At 42.1% G+C, this 20,232-nt stretch overlaps 1 protein-coding gene across 1 annotated transcript; it reads right to left on the bottom strand.

Annotated features, from left to right (window-relative positions):
* Positions 1-248: 248 nt before the first annotated feature.
* On the bottom strand, positions 249-18,943 carry LOC310941368 (liprin-beta-1-like). Its single transcript, XM_083906529.1, has 24 exons — positions 18,876-18,943; positions 16,237-16,442; positions 14,629-14,709; positions 13,687-13,800; positions 13,489-13,599; positions 11,974-12,066; positions 9,875-9,974; positions 8,326-8,387; positions 8,160-8,226; positions 7,469-7,590; positions 6,218-6,291; positions 5,872-5,899; positions 5,427-5,586; positions 5,190-5,328; positions 4,987-5,109; positions 4,726-4,876; positions 3,885-3,996; positions 3,700-3,788; positions 3,502-3,624; positions 3,281-3,406; positions 2,563-2,751; positions 2,278-2,439; positions 1,492-1,557; positions 249-1,392 (listed from the first exon to the last, which is right to left on the bottom strand). The coding sequence occupies exons 1-24, from the start codon at positions 18,940-18,942 to the stop codon at positions 1,282-1,284; spliced, it is 2,676 nt and encodes an 891-aa protein (XP_083762655.1). The 5' UTR covers position 18,943; the 3' UTR covers positions 249-1,281.
* Between the last annotated feature and the right edge of the window lie 1,289 nt (positions 18,944-20,232).

Below are 20,232 nucleotides of genomic sequence, written 5' to 3'. Positions count from 1 at the left end.
GTGCGTTTTCATCTGTGGTGACGTTAAAAACATGTTTGTATTATGCAACATAAAAAAAATTCCGTGACTATTGAACTTAATCTAGTTTCGTTTGTTTTTACTGCGTGAGAATGAATGTGTTTAAGGAAAAAGACAAAGAGGAAACAAAGACGAGGTTTATTCTTTTTATTATCAAAAATTTAAAACAAAGTAGAATAACAAGAAACCGGACAATGACGTTTGGGATTTACATTTTTAACACTTTGGGGAAAAAACGTTAGTCTTTGCTTTCTTAATTTAACCTCAATCCAGTCAACGTGAGCTTTAATATCAGCTCTGACGTTAAAAAATGTGAACACAAAAAAAGGTGATTTTCAAAGCAGTCGTGCTGAAACGACATTTTTGTTGAACAGTATTTAGATTAAACAAACAAAATAGAAATACACGTTCATTTTAACTTGTATTTACGACGCAGACGTTGGAAATACTTTGGTTTTCTGATCTGTGAGAAAGCACATTTTTAGCCTGTTTTCCCAAAATGTTGACTTGTTCCTAAGGCCGGAGATATACTTTGATTTATTTTAGCTACGCACAAACAGTACTTTTTAGCATTAACAGTAGGGGGCAGTGCAGTAAAGAGCCATTATTAGCGCTACATGTTATTTAAAACAATTGTAGGACGTTAGAAGGTACGATTTTAGCTCAGTGTTTTTCAAAAAGCAAATTAAAAAAGTTATTAATTAATTAATACCAATAGTTGTGAATGTCATATGTGTAATTACTGCAGTTCTCCACTAGGGGGCAACAACACAGAAAATAAGTCATTAAGTATACATGTTCTCTGACTTTTAGAAGTCATTTGTTTTTATGTTTTAGTTTAAAGTTAAGACTGTTTTGGATTTTTCACCAATTTCTGAAAAACAGAAATTAGACAGATTCATAATAATAATAATAATAATAATAATAATAGATAAATCACGAGTAAATCTCCGGCCTTTTACACATTTCTTGCTTCCTAAGATTTCAGTCACTTCTGGTTGTTGAGATTTGTTTCCACCTCGTTTGAAAAAATACAGTTAGGAAATGTGGAAACACTCATTGTTTAAAAAGTGTTTAAGTGTCGTCTGACCTCAGTGACATAAAACCACACAAATACTTGAGTAATAATAATAATTAAAAAAACAGAGGGTCATTAAAAAGTGTTCATGCATATTTATATTTGACAGCTTCAATAAATATATTATGACGAGGTGACGGAGACGATGCTCATGACATAAAAACAAAAGTAGATTCTCACATGTTCTAACGCTGAGACGAGTCCGAGGACGACGTCATGTTGGACATGAGCGTCTCCACCGCCGCGTCCTCTTCCTCCTGACGACGGACCAAGAACTCGTCGTCCTGCAGAAGATTCTGAAACGCAAAGATCAGGTGAGTTCTTCTCTGTTTGTTTACTCACAAACAAACACAAACAAACATCTGTGGTTTCTGTTTTTAAAAACGTGAGCTCACCGTCAGGTTGTTGATTCCTTCAGACAGAACTCCGATCTGTCGGACTGTTCCCTCAGAGACGTCCACCTGGACGAAAGACACGCAGTATGTGTTAGAATTTAGCAAAGTAAAGACTGAAAACTGTTTCTCTGCGTCTAAAAATACTGTAACGTTCGTTAGCCGAGACGTATTTGTCCTAAAAATGTGCGTTAACTTATTGCTGCTACTTTTTGCTAGCGCTGTCAAACGTTAACGCGTCGATGGTGTTTAACGTTAACGCACAACGCGTTTCCATGACGACTGACCGGAAAAAGACGTGCCCGCGACACCGGAGTCCAGGCACCGATTACCAGTTAGCTCCGTTAGCTGCATTAGCTCCTTTTAGCGCCGTTAGCGCGCCTACAGTCGAACTGGAGCGGTCTGTTTATTAAACGAAAAGAGCAGCGCTAACAAATAACCCGTGTACTGCGTATGTGCGCCTCTGTTTTTAAAGTTTAGCGTTACTTCACGTAAACATGACGTCACACGCGTCTTTTTCCGGTCAGTCGTCATGGAAACGCCGTTGACGTGTTCAGCAAGAGCCAAAAACCCAAAACCGCTAAAGACGAGGAAATGAAGAGGAGACTCTTGCCGTGAGGCTGCGTTAACTTTAACATTCTGTACAAATGCTAACGTTTAGCTGCTTTGGTGCACACTAAATCGTAAAAGTAAGAGGACACGACTGAATTTCACACGACTACTTTAAAGGTTTGAAGACAAACTAACGTTATATATAAAGACGGCGGTGGTGGAGGTTTGTTTTGTTACCTGTTCCACGCGGTCGACGTTTTCCTCCTCGTAAACTCGCGCTCCCGTCTGGAAGCTGCTGTTTTTGGGCATTTCCACGTTCATGGGGCAAACGTAGTCCTCGCCTTCGTCGTGACGTTTTCTCCTCAGAGTTCCAAACCCACCGAAGGACAAACGTCTCGGCTGAGAGACAAAGAGACAAAGACGCAAAGAGAAGATGAGAAGATGAGACTCGTGGCTCCTGAACAGATTCTTCTTCTTCTTCTTCTTCTTCTTCTGAAGCGTCAGTATCTGACAGACACTTACCTTGACCTTAGCGGTGGCGCTGAGGACGCTGTAGTCCGGGTTTTCCAGACACTCCTGCTTCAGTCGCTGAGCCTCGGAGCCGATGAGCAGGTGGAAGTGCGTCGCCAGGTGGCGCCGCAGCAGCGTTTTGTTGGGCGGGATGTTGAGCAGGAGAGCGAGCGCCTCCACGTTGAAACGCGGCTCCAGAACCTTAAAAAACACACGACAGAGGAAATGTTTATAATGTTTATAATCGTGTTTTTGTAGGACTGTGTTTCAGGGATTAAGACGCTTCATTTTTTAATAAAATAAAACAAATTAGTAACCTATAGAACATCCTTGTTTCCTTTTGGTAGCAGCTTACCAAAATTCACTTTATTAAACTTGTCCCATTCAACATCTGACCGTCTTTTTGTGTTTGACAACGTTTTAGTGAAATATTGAGACCGTTACACAATGAACAGACAGACGTTTTCCTGGATTAACAGACAGATTATCGCAGTAACTGTATCTGTTCTCTAGTATTTCTTATTCAAACATCATCAAAGTCTGCTGCCTACAACAGGGTCTCCTGAAGTCCTGGAGATCCAGTACCCTGCAGGTTTTACCTGGATCTGAGTCTCCAGGATCAGGATTGAGAAACCCTGGCTTACAAACACACAATTTACTTGTTGAAATAAAGTCGATAATCTGCCGTTTTCCCTTTAAAAATGATCTCATTAGACAGATTATAACTCACCATGAGTCCTCCATGAACGCCGCTGCCTCTCAGGTTTGGTGCGTACTCGGCCAAATCCACAGATCGCAGCCACTCCATCACTCTGTGGTTCGTCCACTGTGAGATTTCTGCTGGAGTGATGTTGTTCTGGAGAGGATTTTTAATGTTATTTTAAACGTACAAACATACACAGAGAAACAGAAGGCAGAGGTCTGTGACTGTTGTGACTGTGACTGCGTTACCTCGTCAGACGGACGTCGCCTCAGACAGTTTGTCTCGTAGGAGTTGAGGCGGAGAACCTGGATGGCTCTCTTGATGCTGAGGTGATGGAGGACGCTGCCGACCTTCAGAGACAGAAGATCCTCCTGCAGTGAAGAGACAACACCATGAGTCTGCGGTTTAACAGCAAAGTAAAGACAGAAGTTTCCTCTGTGACTCACCACAGTCATGTAGTGCAGCATTCGTCCGTCGACTCGAGCCTCGTCAAAGTGACTCTTGTACTGAGGGAGGCCGATGTCGTCCAGCCATCCTGAGACAAACACACACACACACACACCTGTGAGTCTCATCTGAACTAAACCGTGTGTGTGTGTGTGTGTGATGATGATGATGACGTCACACTCACTGTTCACCCAGTTATGGTCCAGTTTCCCCCTCAGGTCGTCGTCGTCCGACGCCAGCGCCTGTAACGCCAGCTGCAGCTTCTTCCTGTGGAGAGGCTGCTTCAGACCCAGCTCCTGAGGAAACATCATCATCATCATCATCATCATCATCATGACATCGCAGTCGCTTTCAACGATTAATGAATCAGTTTAGTGTTTGTTTTTTAAATAATAAAACAGCCTTCAGAGGTTAATAAAACAGGTTTTATCTGATTTTTCCGCCTCTTAAATGCGAATATGTTCTACTTTCTTTGCTCAAAATGAGAAAGAAATCATTAAAACTGGATCATTTCAGTTTGGGAAACTTCTTTTTGGATATTTTATAGAGCAAACAAGCACTCAGTTAAGAAAAATAAAGTTTAGTTTGCGACGTCTGAAGGTGAAATTTACGGATGTTGTTTTTCAGTCAGTGAGGTTTTTTTTTATGCACTTTTTAAATGTGAGTCGTAGAAAAACTCAATGTAAACACAAAAAGTCTCGAAATATTGTTTTGAAAATGTGTAGAAATGACCAATAAAAGGCAAATTCAGGGAATAAATAAAGAATAACGTTCAGAACATGTGGACGGATGAGTAAACGATAATGTTCCTGTGGTGTGATAATAAAAGATAAAGAAAACATGTGGATGATTCTACTGTGGTGACGTGGACGTTAGCACCCCCTGCTGTTCACCTCAGTGAATGGAAACATAAATACACCTTTTCTTTGACTGATTTTTTTTTTTTTTTTTTTTTAAACATTGAGTCAAACCAGGTTTGTGACATTAAAAAAATACTGTCAAACACCACTAGGTGGCGCTCATACCCTGTCCAGGTCGTGCTGCGACGCCTGCAGCAGCGTGTGTCCACACTTGATCCAGCTCTGACCCTGAGCGGCGAACGAGCCGAGCCCCTGCTCGTGCAGCCACTCGCACACTTCCTCTCCGCTCCACCGCGAGAACGGAACGTCCACGGCGCTGAACACACACACAGAAAGAGCACAGAGGGCTTTTAATTTGAAAAAACTGCTCCTGTATCTTCACATCAACGACTTCATCTCTCAGAATCCGTCTCCCGCGTCTCGTACCTGACTTTAGGTTGACGCGACCACCCGAGGCGAGGGCCGGCGGTGGCTCTGACTCCGCCCCTCCTGAACTCCATCTCCGCGGCGTCGTCCAGGTTGAAGGAGGTGGAGTGACTCCTCTTCAGCCTTTTCAGGAGGAAAGAAGTGACGCAGATTAAAGACGATCCCGCCGCGTCAAGAGTCGAGCGGACGCCGAGCTTTTTTACCTGCCGAAGAATCTCTTGAAGCCTCTGGATTTCTTTTTGGTTTCCGGCGACGACGGCAGAGCGGCTCCGTCGTCCTGGGATTTCTGCTGAGGAACTCCGGCCAAGTCCAGGTGATCCGTGCCTCTGCGCTCGCTCTCGGCTGGAGGAGGAAGTTTAAAAAACATCACGTCATCTTCACTGAAGGACGAGCAGATCACCGTCACTGCTAAGAACACACATGGATCTGGTGAAGCTGACCCAGATTAGCAGAGCTGGACGTGCGTTTGCCTCCACCGCGTAATTTCAAAAGTCCACGACCGAAAGACGCTCGGATCTTCTTTGTTCCGAAGCTGTCGTCGTGGGCGGAGCTTAGCGCTTTAGGGGAAGAAGAAGAAGCAGGTCCTGCTTTGCTGTTTGTCTGTGAGGAGAAAGAAAGATAGAAGTGTTCAGTTCCTTTCTTTGACCACTAGATGTCAGAGTAGGACTGTGGAAAAGAACGCAACGTCTTGTGACTTTTCTCTTCGAAACCAGTGGAATCACGAGGATTCGTTCACCGAACGTTCAAAAGGTCGAGAGGGAAAACAAACAAACGCGTGAGAGAACTGAAGCGGCTGAAAATGACGTGATTTCAGAGGTTTTTCTTAGATTTGAGGCCGATTCTACATCAGAGAAGAAGAAGAAGAAGAAGAAGAGCGAGTCTCACCTGGACGTTGCTGCCGTTCAAAGTCGAGCTGAAATAATAAAGAAGGGATTTTCAAGCTTTAACTCCAGGAAAATGTTATTTTAAAAGTCTTAAACTCTGCTTCACATCAAACACACTTTAGTTTACGACAAATCACAGAATAAAAAGTCGCATTACTGACTCAAAGAAACATTTACGTGAAGGTTTATGGGATTATTTTTCAAAAGTCGAGCCTTAAATAACAAGTTTACACTAAATTTAACCTCTGAGAACGTCACGTGATCCAGTTTCCCAACATTTAAATGTGTATTTCACTTCACTAATGAGACAAAACGAAGCAGAAACAACATTAAGGTTGATATGTTACCTGTGCGTGGCCTGCAGGTGTCGCTCTCTGTCCAGCTCATTCATTTCAGAGAGAACGGCGATACACGGAACAGACTGAGACGACAACAGGAAAATGAGATTAACTTCTTTTTTTTTTAAATCAGAAAATACTGTAATAACCAGACAGGAATCATAAGAATGTTTGCGTCAGAGCCAGAGAAGAACAGAAGCTGTTGACATTAACCTGGAGAAACTATCAGTCAACGACAGATGTGGTCTAAGGAGACACAAACTGTCGAGTTTTACTGGACTTTTACCAAAACACACACATAAAAGATGAAGTTCAACACTCGACGATCTCTCAGATGACTCTTAACAACACTGGTCTGTCTGTGAAGCTTCTTAATTTGACTTTCACTCCTCAATCGAGTTCAAACTCACTGATAATAACCTGTCATGCTCCACAAACATCACAGTTTTCATTAAGAAACCTTATGAGCGACCTCTACTGGACTCTTAGTCATCCAGGTCAAGCTGTAGCTTGAGTTATGTTAAAAACATCTCAATTCTCATCCAAGGGGACTCTTCAGTTCTGAAGACCACCTTGGATCAGGTGAAACCAGGTGTCAGGGGTCAACAACCTGCATGGTTCAACTCAACGACTCTCTAGACAAAGTTCTCACAACTTATTCGTTCTTCAAGGACTTTCCATGACCAGTTTCCTCAAATTCAAGGACTAGAATGTGCCGACGCGGCTCAAGATGGGAGGACAAGTGTCTTCGTCCACGATGGCGTCCGCTTTTATTGATCTGCAGCACGATCTGCATCTGGACAATTGACACGTGTCTCAGCAAAGAAAATGACAAAGACTGACCAAATTCCCTAAAAGGAGAGAGATCTTTCTTGGAATTCTTTATTTCCCAAGTGTCGCGTAAAATAAGTGCTCTCTTGCTCGACTTTACTCGCTCGTTGTTCTGCACCGAATCGTCCGCTTCACTTCGTTCTTGCACAAAAGTGTGATTTTCACAAACTTTCCGGGTTTTCAAGGTACCAGCGAGAACCTCGTCAGCCTTCAGAGGTTAAAATAATTCAGATCTTGAGAGGATGAGAGGTGAATGATGTCTTCATAATAACTCCAGACTCTGACCTGAAAGACTGAGAACCTCCACAGAAACTCTTTCAGAGTGGGAGGTCAACAGTTTTAGTTTTCTCTCTCTCTCTCTCCATTTAAAGAGGAAGCTTCAGTCCGGGTTCATCCTGTTCACTTATTCAGGACAAAGGTTGTGTTTACCTCGACAAAGCTCCTTCCTGCTGCCTCCCCCTCTGACACCGGCGTGGACTGATCCACCGCCACGGCCACGGGAACACGGGGATCATCTGGGATGACGTCGTAGTCGTCTTCCTTCAACCTCTCTGTGGGAGAAGAGCAGTGAGGAGGAGGAGGAGGAAGAGGAGGAGGAGGAGGAAGAGGAATCACCAACCAAAGTCTGCTTATTTACTTTACTTCAGTCTCAAAGTAAAGTCAAGTCCTCTTAAAGTGAAGGAAAGTATCTCACAGTAAAAATGTAACTTCTTCTTTTAAGAAAATGTGTCCTAATGTGAAAAATAAACATGTTATTCAAGGTTTTTTGAGGAGGTTTTTCCTTCTAAAATATGAACTTCCTCAGTATTTCATCATTATTCCATTATGTGCAATTTGCTTTAATTATGACTGAAGTCCTTCCTGTCAAACCTCGTCTTTTATAATTAAATCTGATTTCCCCAGAGCTAAAGCAACATTATTAAATATCGCGTTTTCTTCCACAAGCAAAAGTGAATCACTCAAAAAAATTTAAAAAAAAAGAGAGAAAAAGGGTGAATTCAGACTGTTTACATACACAACAACCATCACTAAAGATGTTTTAGTAACTGGTTTCTAAAGAAATGTTTCATTTAACACTGATCAAGAGAAACTTAATCATGTTTTCTAATAAATAAATTACCTTTAACCAGTTCCTGGACTTTGCTGCACTTTATAAGTGACTCCTCCAGCTCCTTTATCCTCCTCTCCTGTCAGGGAACATGAATAATATCATGTTTTATTATTATTATTATCATTATTATTATTATTATAAAAGCAGAGGACCGTAACACAACATCACACTGTACCTTCTCATTGTTGACTGACGTCAAAGTCTCCAACACGCTCTTCATCTTTAACATTTCTGTATCTGCAGAGAAAACAATAAACAAACACGTTAAAGTTTTGTTTAGCTTCAGTTGTACAACAAGAATTTTTAAAACTGTTTTTACGAGCTTGTTTTTGTGTCTCCTGAAAACTGTGATTGCGCAAGATCATAATAATATTATGATATTATGGCAGCGTGGTGTTTATATAACGTTGTTGTTCTGTCAAAACAAAGTACAGAAAAAGCTATTTGTGCAGAAAAAACATAATGTTCAAGGTTAGAAAAACAGCCAGAACTCTTGTTTATAATAAACAAAATCCTAGATCAACCACCTGACGAAGGCTGCAACGATTCATCAATGAGTCGTCAGATATTTTGTTAGTTTTCTTTTCAATAATTAAAAAAAACTCAGATTTTTATGCTCCTCATGACACTTTTCCTCCACAGTCCCAGCACGGCTCGACTCTACATGGTTCTGTTCGATTTCCATGACTTGTAAAGCAGTCGTTTTGGCTGTAACTGAATCATTAGAATCGGTCGATTAAAAAGATTCGTTCACAGAATCGTTCGGTACTTCCTGGCGAACGGGTTGCGATTCGTCTCCCGATCGACTCCTCTGTTAAATGTTGAGATTTTAGACATTTGCTTTGCTAAATGTTGGAGATTAACGCATGTTTTTTAAGTCTTTTTAAACTGATCTACATTTGGACGTTGTTCGCTTTGATTCTTGTGTCGAACGTCGCACACTCTGACCGATCGCGGTGCCGAGTCGAGCCGTGCCGGGACTGTGCAGTGGAAAAAGTGCAATTTTTTTTTAATTTCAAGGACAAAACAATTTAAATTATTTGTGAAAACATTTGACAGATGAATCATTTGCGAAAAATTAGCTGCTTCTGAACTGAGTCCAAAGTGGAAAACCGCTTTCATTTTGGTGAGTTCAAAGGTCAGTGAAAATGAGTATCTGCTCTTTAAAAACTCTTTTTACACAGGTTTTAAACTTCATTTATGGTAATAAATACACTACTTTTTTGCTCCATTTAAAGATTTTGAGTGACAATAACCAGTCTGGAAAATGAACTGCTTCTTCAAAAAAAGTGAAAAAAGGTCTGGGGGTAAACTCCAGTGAGCAAACAAAACCCTGACATTATTTAGGTTACACTGTAAAGCCTGTGATCACATGCAGACCACACTTAGAGACTCCCCCACTTCAGATGAATGGAATTCCTTCAGTATCACAGTTGATAAGATAAAGTGAGTGGATGTGTTTGTTTTGAAGCCCACACACACACACAAACACACATCTATCACCTAATCACAGTTAAAGAATGTCTAAGACAGTCAAAATAAGTCACTACTGCTTTCTTTTATTGCTCCATGAAGCTGCAGGAGGGAGATCTGGTGTGTTATTGTTGTTTTTTTTTTGGGGGGGGGGGGGGTATGTGAACTGTATTTGTCTAATCCTAGATAATCCCTCGTGTAAAAGCAGAGCTGGAGAAAACATCCAGACGATAATAAAATCCAGGCCCCACCTCTGTCTGCTCCCTCGGCCTTAACTCTGTCCTCGTCCGTCAGCTTCATCAGCTCCAGCTCTCGCTCGTCCAGCTGCTTCTGCAGAAGCTGCAGCTCCTCCTGTGACCACAAGGGGTTTTCATCACTTTATCAACAAGAGGATTCAACGGTTCCCTTCATTACAACTGTAATATATGAACAAGATCCATAACAAATGTCTCTACTCCTTATTTGTGGTGCATCTATGACCAGGAGGGGGCAGCATTTAGTTGACTGTGGACTTTGCAGAAGTGATGACATTTAACAGGTTCCATGAATGCATCTCGAAGCCACTGCACGAAACTCAACACAATATAAGTGATGAAATCTCAAATGCTCAAAATCTATTTAGCTACATTAGAAGTCAATGTCAATATTTTCTTGATATTCTTTAAAAACAGCCAAACATCAGATGTTTTAAGCACTTTTATTGCATGATTTTTTTCTCCTCTGTGAGCTTTTAAAACTGAAGCACTGTAACTACTACTTCTTGTAATTATTTCTTCTTACTACTACTAAGAATACCTTCTATATTGTTATTTATTGATTGCCACACTTGATCTTTTAATGTGATTTATTCTCCTTTTTTTAAATGTTGTATCATTGAGCTCCATTTTATTTACAAAAGGTGTTAAATGCCATATACGGACAGTAATAATACCTTTTTAATTCATATTGAGAGCTTGACATTTTGGGCATTCATGTAGCCAATAACACTGTGACACGAACATCTTGTGCAATATTTTTTTTGACTACTAATTTAATTTAGAGACGGTGGGGGGGGAATCAATACAGCAGTGAAATATAGTGACATTATATGGCCTTTGAGACCCAAAGCATGACTTCAATATTGGTGATTCCCACCCCATAATAATAGTCAGATTTATCACTTTCTCAAACATTGTAGCCTCTTCTCAGAGAATTGCGTGACTTTGTCAAATTTCAAATTCTGGGAACCCCCCCCCAGAGCCAGAAAAACAACAGTTTTAAGAAAACAGAATCAAGTGAATGTTATGTGTAAAAAAAAAAAAAAAAAAAAACTCAGTGGAGTGAACTTCTAACCCAACATTAGTGAGAAACAGCGAGTCTGTCTTTTTTAGATTTAGATTAGGTTGTTTGTCGTGTTGTGAATGTTTGGCAGCAGAAGAGTCTCATCATAAGACACATTCAAAGGGGTTTTTATGGGAATTAAGACAATTTACCAGGAGATGATTTGCACTTTATCATCAGTGATGTGATTCTGCAGAACAAGGTTGTTGTTTTTTCCCCAGAATTTCACTTTTAAATGATAGACAAATAAAAAATCCGAACGTATGCTGATGATGTGATGATTTAGTCGCTGTAACAAGTTTTTAAAAAGTTTTTCTCATCTTTTCTCATCACTTAACTTAGCTCTTTGGGTTATAACCAATGTTAAACATCACACTTTTAACTTTAAATCTAGTACATTTAGTGGGAAACTCTAATTTATTATTTCCTTGCGTCATATTTGTAAAAGTTAATGGTGCGTGTACATCAAAAAATCACTTCCAAATGACTAAATTATCACAATTACATGCTACTAATTCAAGTTCAAAAGCCTTTAAAGTAGGAGAAAATGACTTTAATGTGTCAAGAGGGTTTTAATAGCTACAAAAAAAAGCTACTACAAGATTTGCACCTGGAGCAAAAATGCTGTGGCCACTTCAGATGGAAGCACTTACAGCAAAGTGTGGTGAAAGTCTGGAAACGGAGAGAAGCAGCAGCAGCAGTGAAGCAGTGGAGAAGGATCAGGTTTAGAGGATCTTAAAGGGACCAGAAAGGAGGAGAGGATAAGGAGGAAGGAGGAAGGAGGAGATTTGACCTTGTTCACTCGGCCTCCAGCGAACCACTCGAGTGTTCCGCTCTAGAAAGAGGCTTGACAGGTTAGCATGTGGCACAAAGACGTTAGACAAATAGAAACAGAAGAAGAAGGAGGAGGAGGAGGAGAAGGGGAAAAAAAGGGGGAGGACAAGCTCTGTATGTAGTAACAAAAGGAGTGAACATGAATTGTGACATGCAGACAAAGACCAAAGTCAGAGAGCGACCTTCAAACACTCACTTTGGCTGCTCTGAATTTCTTCTCACACTGTAATCTCTCATTCTCCACGTCAGTCAACCTGAACCGCAGGTCCTGGACTTCCTGGTATAAACCCTGAGGAGGAGACAACAGCAACTCCCGTTACACACTGAAACTGCACTGGGGAAGGTTAATGGACTCTGTGCGGGGGAGACGTCTCTGATATATATATATATTTATTTATTTTAAACTGGGGGAGGAATTCCTGCCAAAGGCAGAAAAAACATACATTTCAGACTGATGTCCCTCTGGAGAGAACATGAGAAGCTGAAATCCTCGTCTAAAAAGGTGAAATATCATCATGACGGCCATTAAGTGGAATGTGTATTACACCATTAACAGCTCGTTTATTTCAAGGAAAATGTGAAAGCAGGCTGTTTGCCCTCTTTTAGCTTTCACTTAATCACTTATGAAATAACCATATGTATGAGGCAACACAGGATGAAGAAAATGTCGGTGGTTATAAACATTTTCCTGATGATGAATGTCTTGAATGACACAAAAAAGCCTCGTTAGAGCTAAAAAATTATCATGGTTTTTGCCTCATTGCATCGTATACATTAAACAAATCAAAAAAATGCATCCATAATTGTGTGTTAAATGTGTTTAAAAACATGCCACGTTAATTTCATGTTACAGCAGCGGGAGTAGAGCTTTGATTCACTCCCGTTTCTACTGACTTTGGACACAACAGTGCAGTCAGATTCACACAAAAACACAATTTTCTTCTCACAAACAGCTGTGATGTCAGTGTATAGTTAAATTACAGGTTAACGGGAAACCAGATCTGATCATGTGATGCTACAAGAGATGCTAGCAGGCTGCATGTTGGATTTTAACCATTATCCTATTTTTTTTTTTGCTTCAAATGCCGTGACGTTTATAAAATACCTTCACAAAGATGTGAAATTCAAACTTTTTTCTCTTGACAGAAGGTCAAGCAGAAAAATGTTTTTTTCCTGGGACACCAGGCTGTGTCATGTAATGAGCTGCAGCAGAGTGTGTGTGTGTGTGTGTGTGTGTGTGTGAGCTCTGAGTTAAATACTTCAGCTTCAACCGGGAGCTAAAAAGTCAAACAAATAGAGCAAATACACTGTGTCAGCACTGCTAAGATGGAAACAAATAAAAGTGTCTGGAAACACCACACTTTATTTTCCAATTTTAGCCATTTCCTTGTATTTGACAGAATGTATGGAAACTCTTAAGTCACGCCCAGGGAGAGGGGGAGAGGTAAAGGTGGGTGTGGGTCGGGGTTTCTGCCAGGAAACAGCTGCAGGAGCTGAATGGCCATTAAAGCCTCGTTTGTGAAGCTTAAAGAAGTTCACAGTGACGGATCAGGGTCCTCCCGCTGAGTGAGACGTTAAAACAATAACCGGGGTCGCTGCCAGGACTCTGGAGTCAAAACATAACACGAAATAACGGGTGCAGGTGCAGCACCGACAACGTCACCACGCCTCTGCTCCACCTCACAGAGCTTTTACAGTAAGTTCACGTTACCTCGTCGTCACTGTCATCTCGCTCGGCGGCCGACAGCTGCAGCTTCAGACTCGACACCTCGGTCATCAGCTCCAGCTTCTGCGTCTCCAGAGCCGTTCGGTTCAGCAGCTCCTGTGGACGGAGACGAAAGCAGGCTTTAAAATAAAAGGATCACACGCACTGAAGGACCGATGGAAATATGAGATGAGGAGGCTTCACCTGCTGAAGAAGCTCCTCGGTAGCATTTAGTTTCTCCCGATGATGCTCAAGGCACGAGTCGAGGTCTCGGATCTTCTCACCCTGCACCTCCACCTGGTCTGTGAGAACACTTATCTGTACGACAATGACACATCATTATTGATTTTTCAGTTTCACAATCAGCTTCTTGCTTTGAATCATGAGGTTTTAGAGTAAAAAAACGTGATATTTTGTGCATCTTTACACAAATCAGACTAAATTTGGACCTAATTTTGACACGATTTACTGATTTTAAGTCTAATATTGACCTAAACTGCACCACAATTTAATCTAATTAGAAAAGAATGCCTCTCATATTTTTCTCTCTTATATATTTATAGGCCATATTTTGAAGAAGCTCGACACAAAATGGCCAGAAAAGGACATTATACGTGGTTTAAATATATTCCAAACTTCCAAAAAACCTCAAAGTGTAGAAAAAAAAAAATATAATACACCATTTACATGTCATAGATACACACCAAGCCAGTGTTTCTCAACCCTACAACACACCTGATTCAAATAAATGCATCGTTATCAGACTCCTGCAGAGCTTATGGAGCAAGGAAACACTGCTATAGGTCAACGTCTGTGTTTAAAAAGTGTACTAATCTGATTTTAATATACAAAAGTGGTGCTGGACAAGATTTACAAAACAACAAATGGCTTGTTGTTCATGTTGATCCAGGTGACTTTTCTGCCACTTGTTGACCTCAGCATGTAACAGCGCTTTTTGTTCCTTTCCATCTTATTATTCGTCTAATTACAGTTTCTTTTTTCACTCACTCATTCAGCTCATTGTGAGTCAAACGTATACGGGAACAAAAAAACACAACCTCCTTTTGTCCAAATACTAAATAGCTAATCAAAGGAGCATGATGCGACTTAATTGGCGATTGTTGTCGCCTGCCTGAAGAAAAATACCTGAAGAATTAAACACTCTTTGTCGCTCTCCACTCGTGACAGACGTTCTCGGTAGACGGCGTCCGAGCCGTGTCCGTTACTCTGGGGAAACAAAGAGAAAACGGTACGTGTTGATTATGATTTTGCGTGGAGAGCGGAGGTCTTTCAACCTGTGGAGACACAAAGAGTGGCTGCACAGACCGCCGCAATTATACAACCATGATGCCCTGTAACCTCTGAGGAACACGTGACTAAACTTTATTTGAACACTGAAGAAAAACAAAGATCCTGGAGTTTAAAAAGATGGAAAACTATTTCCAGGAGGAGGAGGGCTCCTATAGAAGCAGGCCATCATTCACAGCACACGTCATAACAGCACACTTTTATATAATAAACACAGTCACGTACGGGAGGCCGTGACATGTGAAGCAGAGCAGGGAATAATAATTCACGCCAGGTGACTTCTTAAAAAAAACGTGTTGGAGATAAAATATTCAGAATGACGACCAGTGTTTCCTCTCACTCTCAGACCATTTTTAGCTCGTTGCATCAGTTTATGCGTCTTGGCCAGGTCTGATAGAGGCTGAAATCTGATGACTCAAGCAAACCCGGGGAGGCAATTTGACTTTTCATTCTCTCCAGATGTTGAAAAAAGAAAGAGGGAAGTGCATCTGTTTCTACGAGATGCATAAAAGGAACTTTTTGCCCTTCAACGTGATCGCAATCGACGACGGCCCCCCCCTACAGGCGTTTGGTTCAACCAATCGCACATGGACCGCTTTAAGTTTGGGTCTGAAAACACTCTGAATTTACTCTGAAACTAATTTGAAGGTGGTTTGAGGACAAACGTGACCACATTTCTGTGCATATATTGATGCATTAGGGTCCACCACAGCCTTTTTACACAAATCAACGCTAATGTTAATTCATTTGCAGTAGTGATGCTTATCGTGTGAAAAAACACTTAATCGTGGTGAATTTTAGTGCCGGACATAACGTGTTTCCATGACGACTTACCGGAAAATGACACGCGTGGCGTCATGTTTACGTGCCGCGGCACCGGAGTACAGGCACCGTTTACCAGTTAGCTCTGTTAGCTAGTTTAGCATCGTTAGCGTACCTACAGTCAAACTGGAGCGGTCGGTTTATGCTCAGAACTAGTGAATTTATATTATCGTGATAATCCAGAATAGAAAGAAACATTAATATTTCATGCAAGTGACTGGAAAATCCTCTCTAATGCACCAGCATACAGTCCTTGTGATTTAGTTTCATGTGCCACAATGAAGAACTGCATCTAGAACTATTTTTTTATCCAGTCAGTGATACTGCCAAACAATTACTTTCTGAATGAAAGATCATAACTGGTCTTTTTTCCGACCGAGTTGTGATTGAATTCACGAGCCCACACGCTGGATAATTATAACTCTTAATGATTAAGCAGCGCTCTCATAATTTGATTAAACTCATTTAGCGGGAGTTAACGCAGTTAGCGTCGTCGTGTGTGTGTGGGCTGCAGGCAAAAAGGAAGCGACGGAAGACGAAGTGGCTGTGGAGATTTGAGAAGTGTCTGGTTTACTGTGTGGACATGAGCTCAAAGATAGAACTATATAGACGTTTTGTTCTTACCAGTCGTCCATGCAGCCAGTCTGCCAGCCCCTCTGCGGTGGAATCGGGGATCTGACAGCGCAGGTTGTCCCTCTCCTCGTTGTCCATGAGCTCCAGCGCCGCCCGCAGGTCCTCCAGCAGATGCAGCACCCGGAGGCCGCCCAGGAACGGCGAGGAGGGCGACTGGCAGTCGAACAGCCCGTTGGAGTAGTCCATGGCCTTGGAGCCTGGTTGAGAGGAAGATAGAAATGTGTAGTTGAGTCATTAAGTTGTTTTTTTTTATGAACCTTGAATATGGAAATCCCACGTATCGAGTTTCTCACAGACAAAATGGCAGCGTGCGATTTTAAAAATTCATGACTTAAGCTTCTTGGGGAGCCGCGTGGGTGTGGTGGAGGCTCGATGACAGGGCAAAGCTGTAAATTCCAGCGTTGGTGTAAAATGTCAGTTTACTGAACGGAAGAAGAAGAAAAAAAAATACACCTCCGTCCTCTGAGGATATCACTTAACCGCGGCGTCTGATAACAGACAGAACTCCCTCACGTTCATAAAAACATGTGGTTTTGCTTAAAGTCATCGATGGCAAAGGCACGAGACCTTCGCAGTCGGCCGTGGACTGACGCAGACGCACACTTAATTGTTTACATATCAACATTTCTGTCTGCTCTTCACATTTTGACGAGGAAGAGCGTCCCTGCAGACCCCGATATTATCGACAGGACAGTTTATTTTAACTCTAATTAATATCAGCCGTGGTTCAGACAATTGCATAACTGCACATATGGCCTAACTTATAGTAGAAATGGCTTGATAACATCACAACTTAGCAGTCTTGTACCTTAAAAGGGAATACTTAGTAGTAAAAGTATAAAGTATGCTACCAGGAAATGGCTTTGGGATAAGTTGAAGTAACTTTTTTATAATATTATTTCAGTAAAAGTATACGACATTTACAGTAAACACTGAGGAGTTGGGATTGACGATGGTGGCTCAGTGGTAGGGTGTGTTGTCTTTCAACTGGAAGGTTGTGGGTTCACTTGCTGGCTCTGTTAGTCTATACGTGTCCTTGAGCAAAGAGACTGAACCCCATGTTGCAGTGTGTGAATAGGTGAATTAGTTATTGGCAGCATTAGTCCAACAGCATGCATCCCAATATTAGACGATATTTAGGATTTACAGGTGGTGGTAGCTTGTACTTTTATTTTGGACGGATTCCAACATCAGCATCAGACGGGGGCCCGTCCCTAATTCGTTCTCCGTCAGTGGACCGTTTTGATAATCGTTGCTCGACAAAAAGGTGTCCAATTTGCTTCAACAAAAGGGGTCCAGTCGTCTCCATGGCAACCACACAGATCCAGGAAACCTTGTTTGTTTTAAATCATTTATATCATCCTGATCAGTGAATCCTCCCGTTCTGTCAGGTGGGTTTATTTGTGGTGGAGTGAGCTACTGGGAGGACGTGATTCAGTCAGAGACAACAACATATGTTCTATACATGGTTTCTACGTCTGCTACATAAATATAGTTCTGTTAAAGCACTACTGAGAGGCACATAATGTGGCCATAATGATGATAATACTCATGGTTAAACTGCCGTGACCAATTTATCCAGTCCTGCCAATTCACTTACTGAAAAACTTTGATTAAAGACCGTCATGAAGCCATTTCGGGCTGAATAACAGCATGGAACGGCTTCACTGATAACTCTATAAGTCTGTATCCCTGCGTCTTCATCACACGCCCACTCACAGCCACTAACATACTGGGACCAGCGCATGTTTGGCTGCGATTTATCCCGCATCAGATGACAGCGAAAATCGAATAACGATAATTAAATGTCCTCGTTTGTGTTGAAAATAAATTCCCCCGATTCCTCTTGTTGACCGAACCCGAGTGTGTGATGTTCTTGTCATGCGTGTGTGTGTGTGTGTGTGTCTCCTCCCTCCACGCCGTCTGTCATCTGTCTTAAATGTCAGCCATAATGAAGACGTCCAGTGCTAACAAAGAGGCAACTGCACGAGTAAACGTCCCGACAATCATGGCTTCCACACATTAGCGGCGGTGGGAGTGGGGACTTGATGATGGCTGCGGTTTCTGTGGAAACAAAGGTTGGGAGGGGGGGGGGCTGGCGGTTGGCGTCACGTGATCAAGCCATCTCTCTGCGATTGGAAAGGTCAACGCTATAATTACACACATCAGCGGAAAAGTAGGGACTCTGAAACGGCAGCGCTGCAATGCTCATCTGCAGCTGCACCATTATGTTCGGGCGAGAGTGTGGCTAAAAGTTTGCCTTCCAAAAAAAAAGTCACGGCGCTTGGATAATCATTAGTTTCCGTCCGTCCACTGCGGGGACAATGGAAACTTTCATTTCTTTACGGTGGCGTAATCCAGCGGAGGCAGAGACAGAGCCCTGCAGCACAGCTTCAGCTTTGTTCCAGACTTTTATGTAGATTCAGGAGGATTACATTAAAATTTCAAGTAGGAGTAGGAGGAGGAGGAGGAGGAGGAGGTTCCGCTGCCGTCCACTGGACGTAGTATTCCCAGCTTGCTCTTTAACAGCTTCCAGATGTGGCGCAACCCCACAGTATCCCATCGCATGCCATGCCCACCTCAAGTGCTGTGGCCAGGTCTTAAAAGTCCAAGTGTACAGTGTGGTTTACCTGCTATGATTCCATCCATTTGCTCCAAGGCCGCTGCCAACATGTCACTGGCGTCAGACATCATCATCCTCTGTGGAAGTGGATCTGTGAGGAGAAGGAGAAGAAGAGATGAAGGAGGGAGCACAAAAGACTTTAAAGAATAACAGAGGCTCCTCAAAGACAGGAGGGCTTCCCGTAATGTACAGTAGTCGGATAACAGCAGCAGCAAGGAGAGTTTTACTTCACTGATAAGATTAGTAATGTCCATATAGGTTTAAAACAGAAATAAATACTAAATAGCAACCACTCGGTGAAGTAAATACACTCAAAAGCAGTCATTTTGCAAGATTTAAGGTTGTATTAAAGTGAAAATTAGCTGAGAGGGATGTTTTAAAGCTATAAATAAACACAAACAACATGAATACTAGAGACTCAGTATAGTCTAGGATCGGTTCTTTGACTTCGGCTTCTTAAATGTGACTGTTTTCAGGTTTCTCAGCTCCTCCAAGAGAGTATCTGAAGGCATCTGAAGACGTTGGCATCTCTGGGTTTGTTATCCGATAGACTTTTCTCACCACTTTCTCATCCAAACAACAAAAAAGCGAGACGCCAAAAGAAGAAGCGGACCATCTGCCTCCATCCTTGCCCTATCGCTCGTGTCCTTATTCCGCTACGCCAACTGTCCTCATGTACCTCCTTCACCAAACGTCCATAAAGCGTCTCTGTGGTCTTTCCTGTTTTCATCCTGCTCTGGCAGCTCCATCTTCAACATCCTCTGTCGCACGTGACCAAACCTTCTCAACCTTGACTCTCTCTTTCCCCTTTTATTTCCAAACTTGAGCTGTCCCTTGAATATTCTCACTCCTAATCCTGTCCATCCTGGTCACTCCCACTGAAAACCTTTAGTTGCAGGCAGCTCGACTTAATGTGTTCTCTTTGTCATCGTTTTTGAGCCACGACTGTGACGAACAAAGCATTGCATCAGTAACAAATAACACTTGTTAGACGCCAGAATCCCTTTTCTGCCCCTGCTTGTTCATTCATTCAAGTGCATTATCACTAATCACGTTATAATACAAGCCGCCTCATTCTTCTGTCTCAAACGACTACTGCATTAAATTAACCCTGAGGTTTGTGTCACTGACTGCTTCGGAGACGAAAAACAAAAAGTGAGATATCCAGGGGGGGGGGCGGGGGGGTGAATTACCCAGCAGGCCTTGCAGGTTTCCTGCAACACCAACAACCAATCGCAGCTGCGTATGCGCGGAGCTCCTATCTGGAATAATGGTGTTATTCTCCCAGGGGTCTCGGTGCCTCGTAGCGTTGGCATGCTTGGCATCTCAAACTTCCACAACAAAGTCGGCGAGCACGCATGCCT

The sequence above is a fragment of the Microchirus variegatus genome (genome assembly GCF_963457635.1).
Source record: "Microchirus variegatus genome assembly, chromosome: 20".
Classification (NCBI taxonomy): Eukaryota; Metazoa; Chordata; class Actinopteri; order Pleuronectiformes; family Soleidae; genus Microchirus; species Microchirus variegatus.
Note: the sequence above shows the minus strand (reverse complement) of the source record. Positions and strands in the feature narration are given on the sequence as shown.

Bases quoted from the DNA above. Each gene is read 5' to 3' on its own strand.
- LOC310941368 (XM_083906529.1), bottom strand. From the start codon at position 18,942: ATGATGATGTCTGACGCCAGTGACATGTTGGCAGCGGCCTTGGAGCAA. The intron at 5,587-5,871 runs GTGAGACTCGCT...TTCTCCTCACAG, and splicing joins TGAACGGCAGCAACGTCCAG to ACAAACAGCAAAGCAGGACC. The intron at 1,558-2,277 runs GTAACAAAACAA...TCTTTCGTCCAG, and splicing joins ACGTCGACCGCGTGGAACAG to GTGGACGTCTCTGAGGGAAC.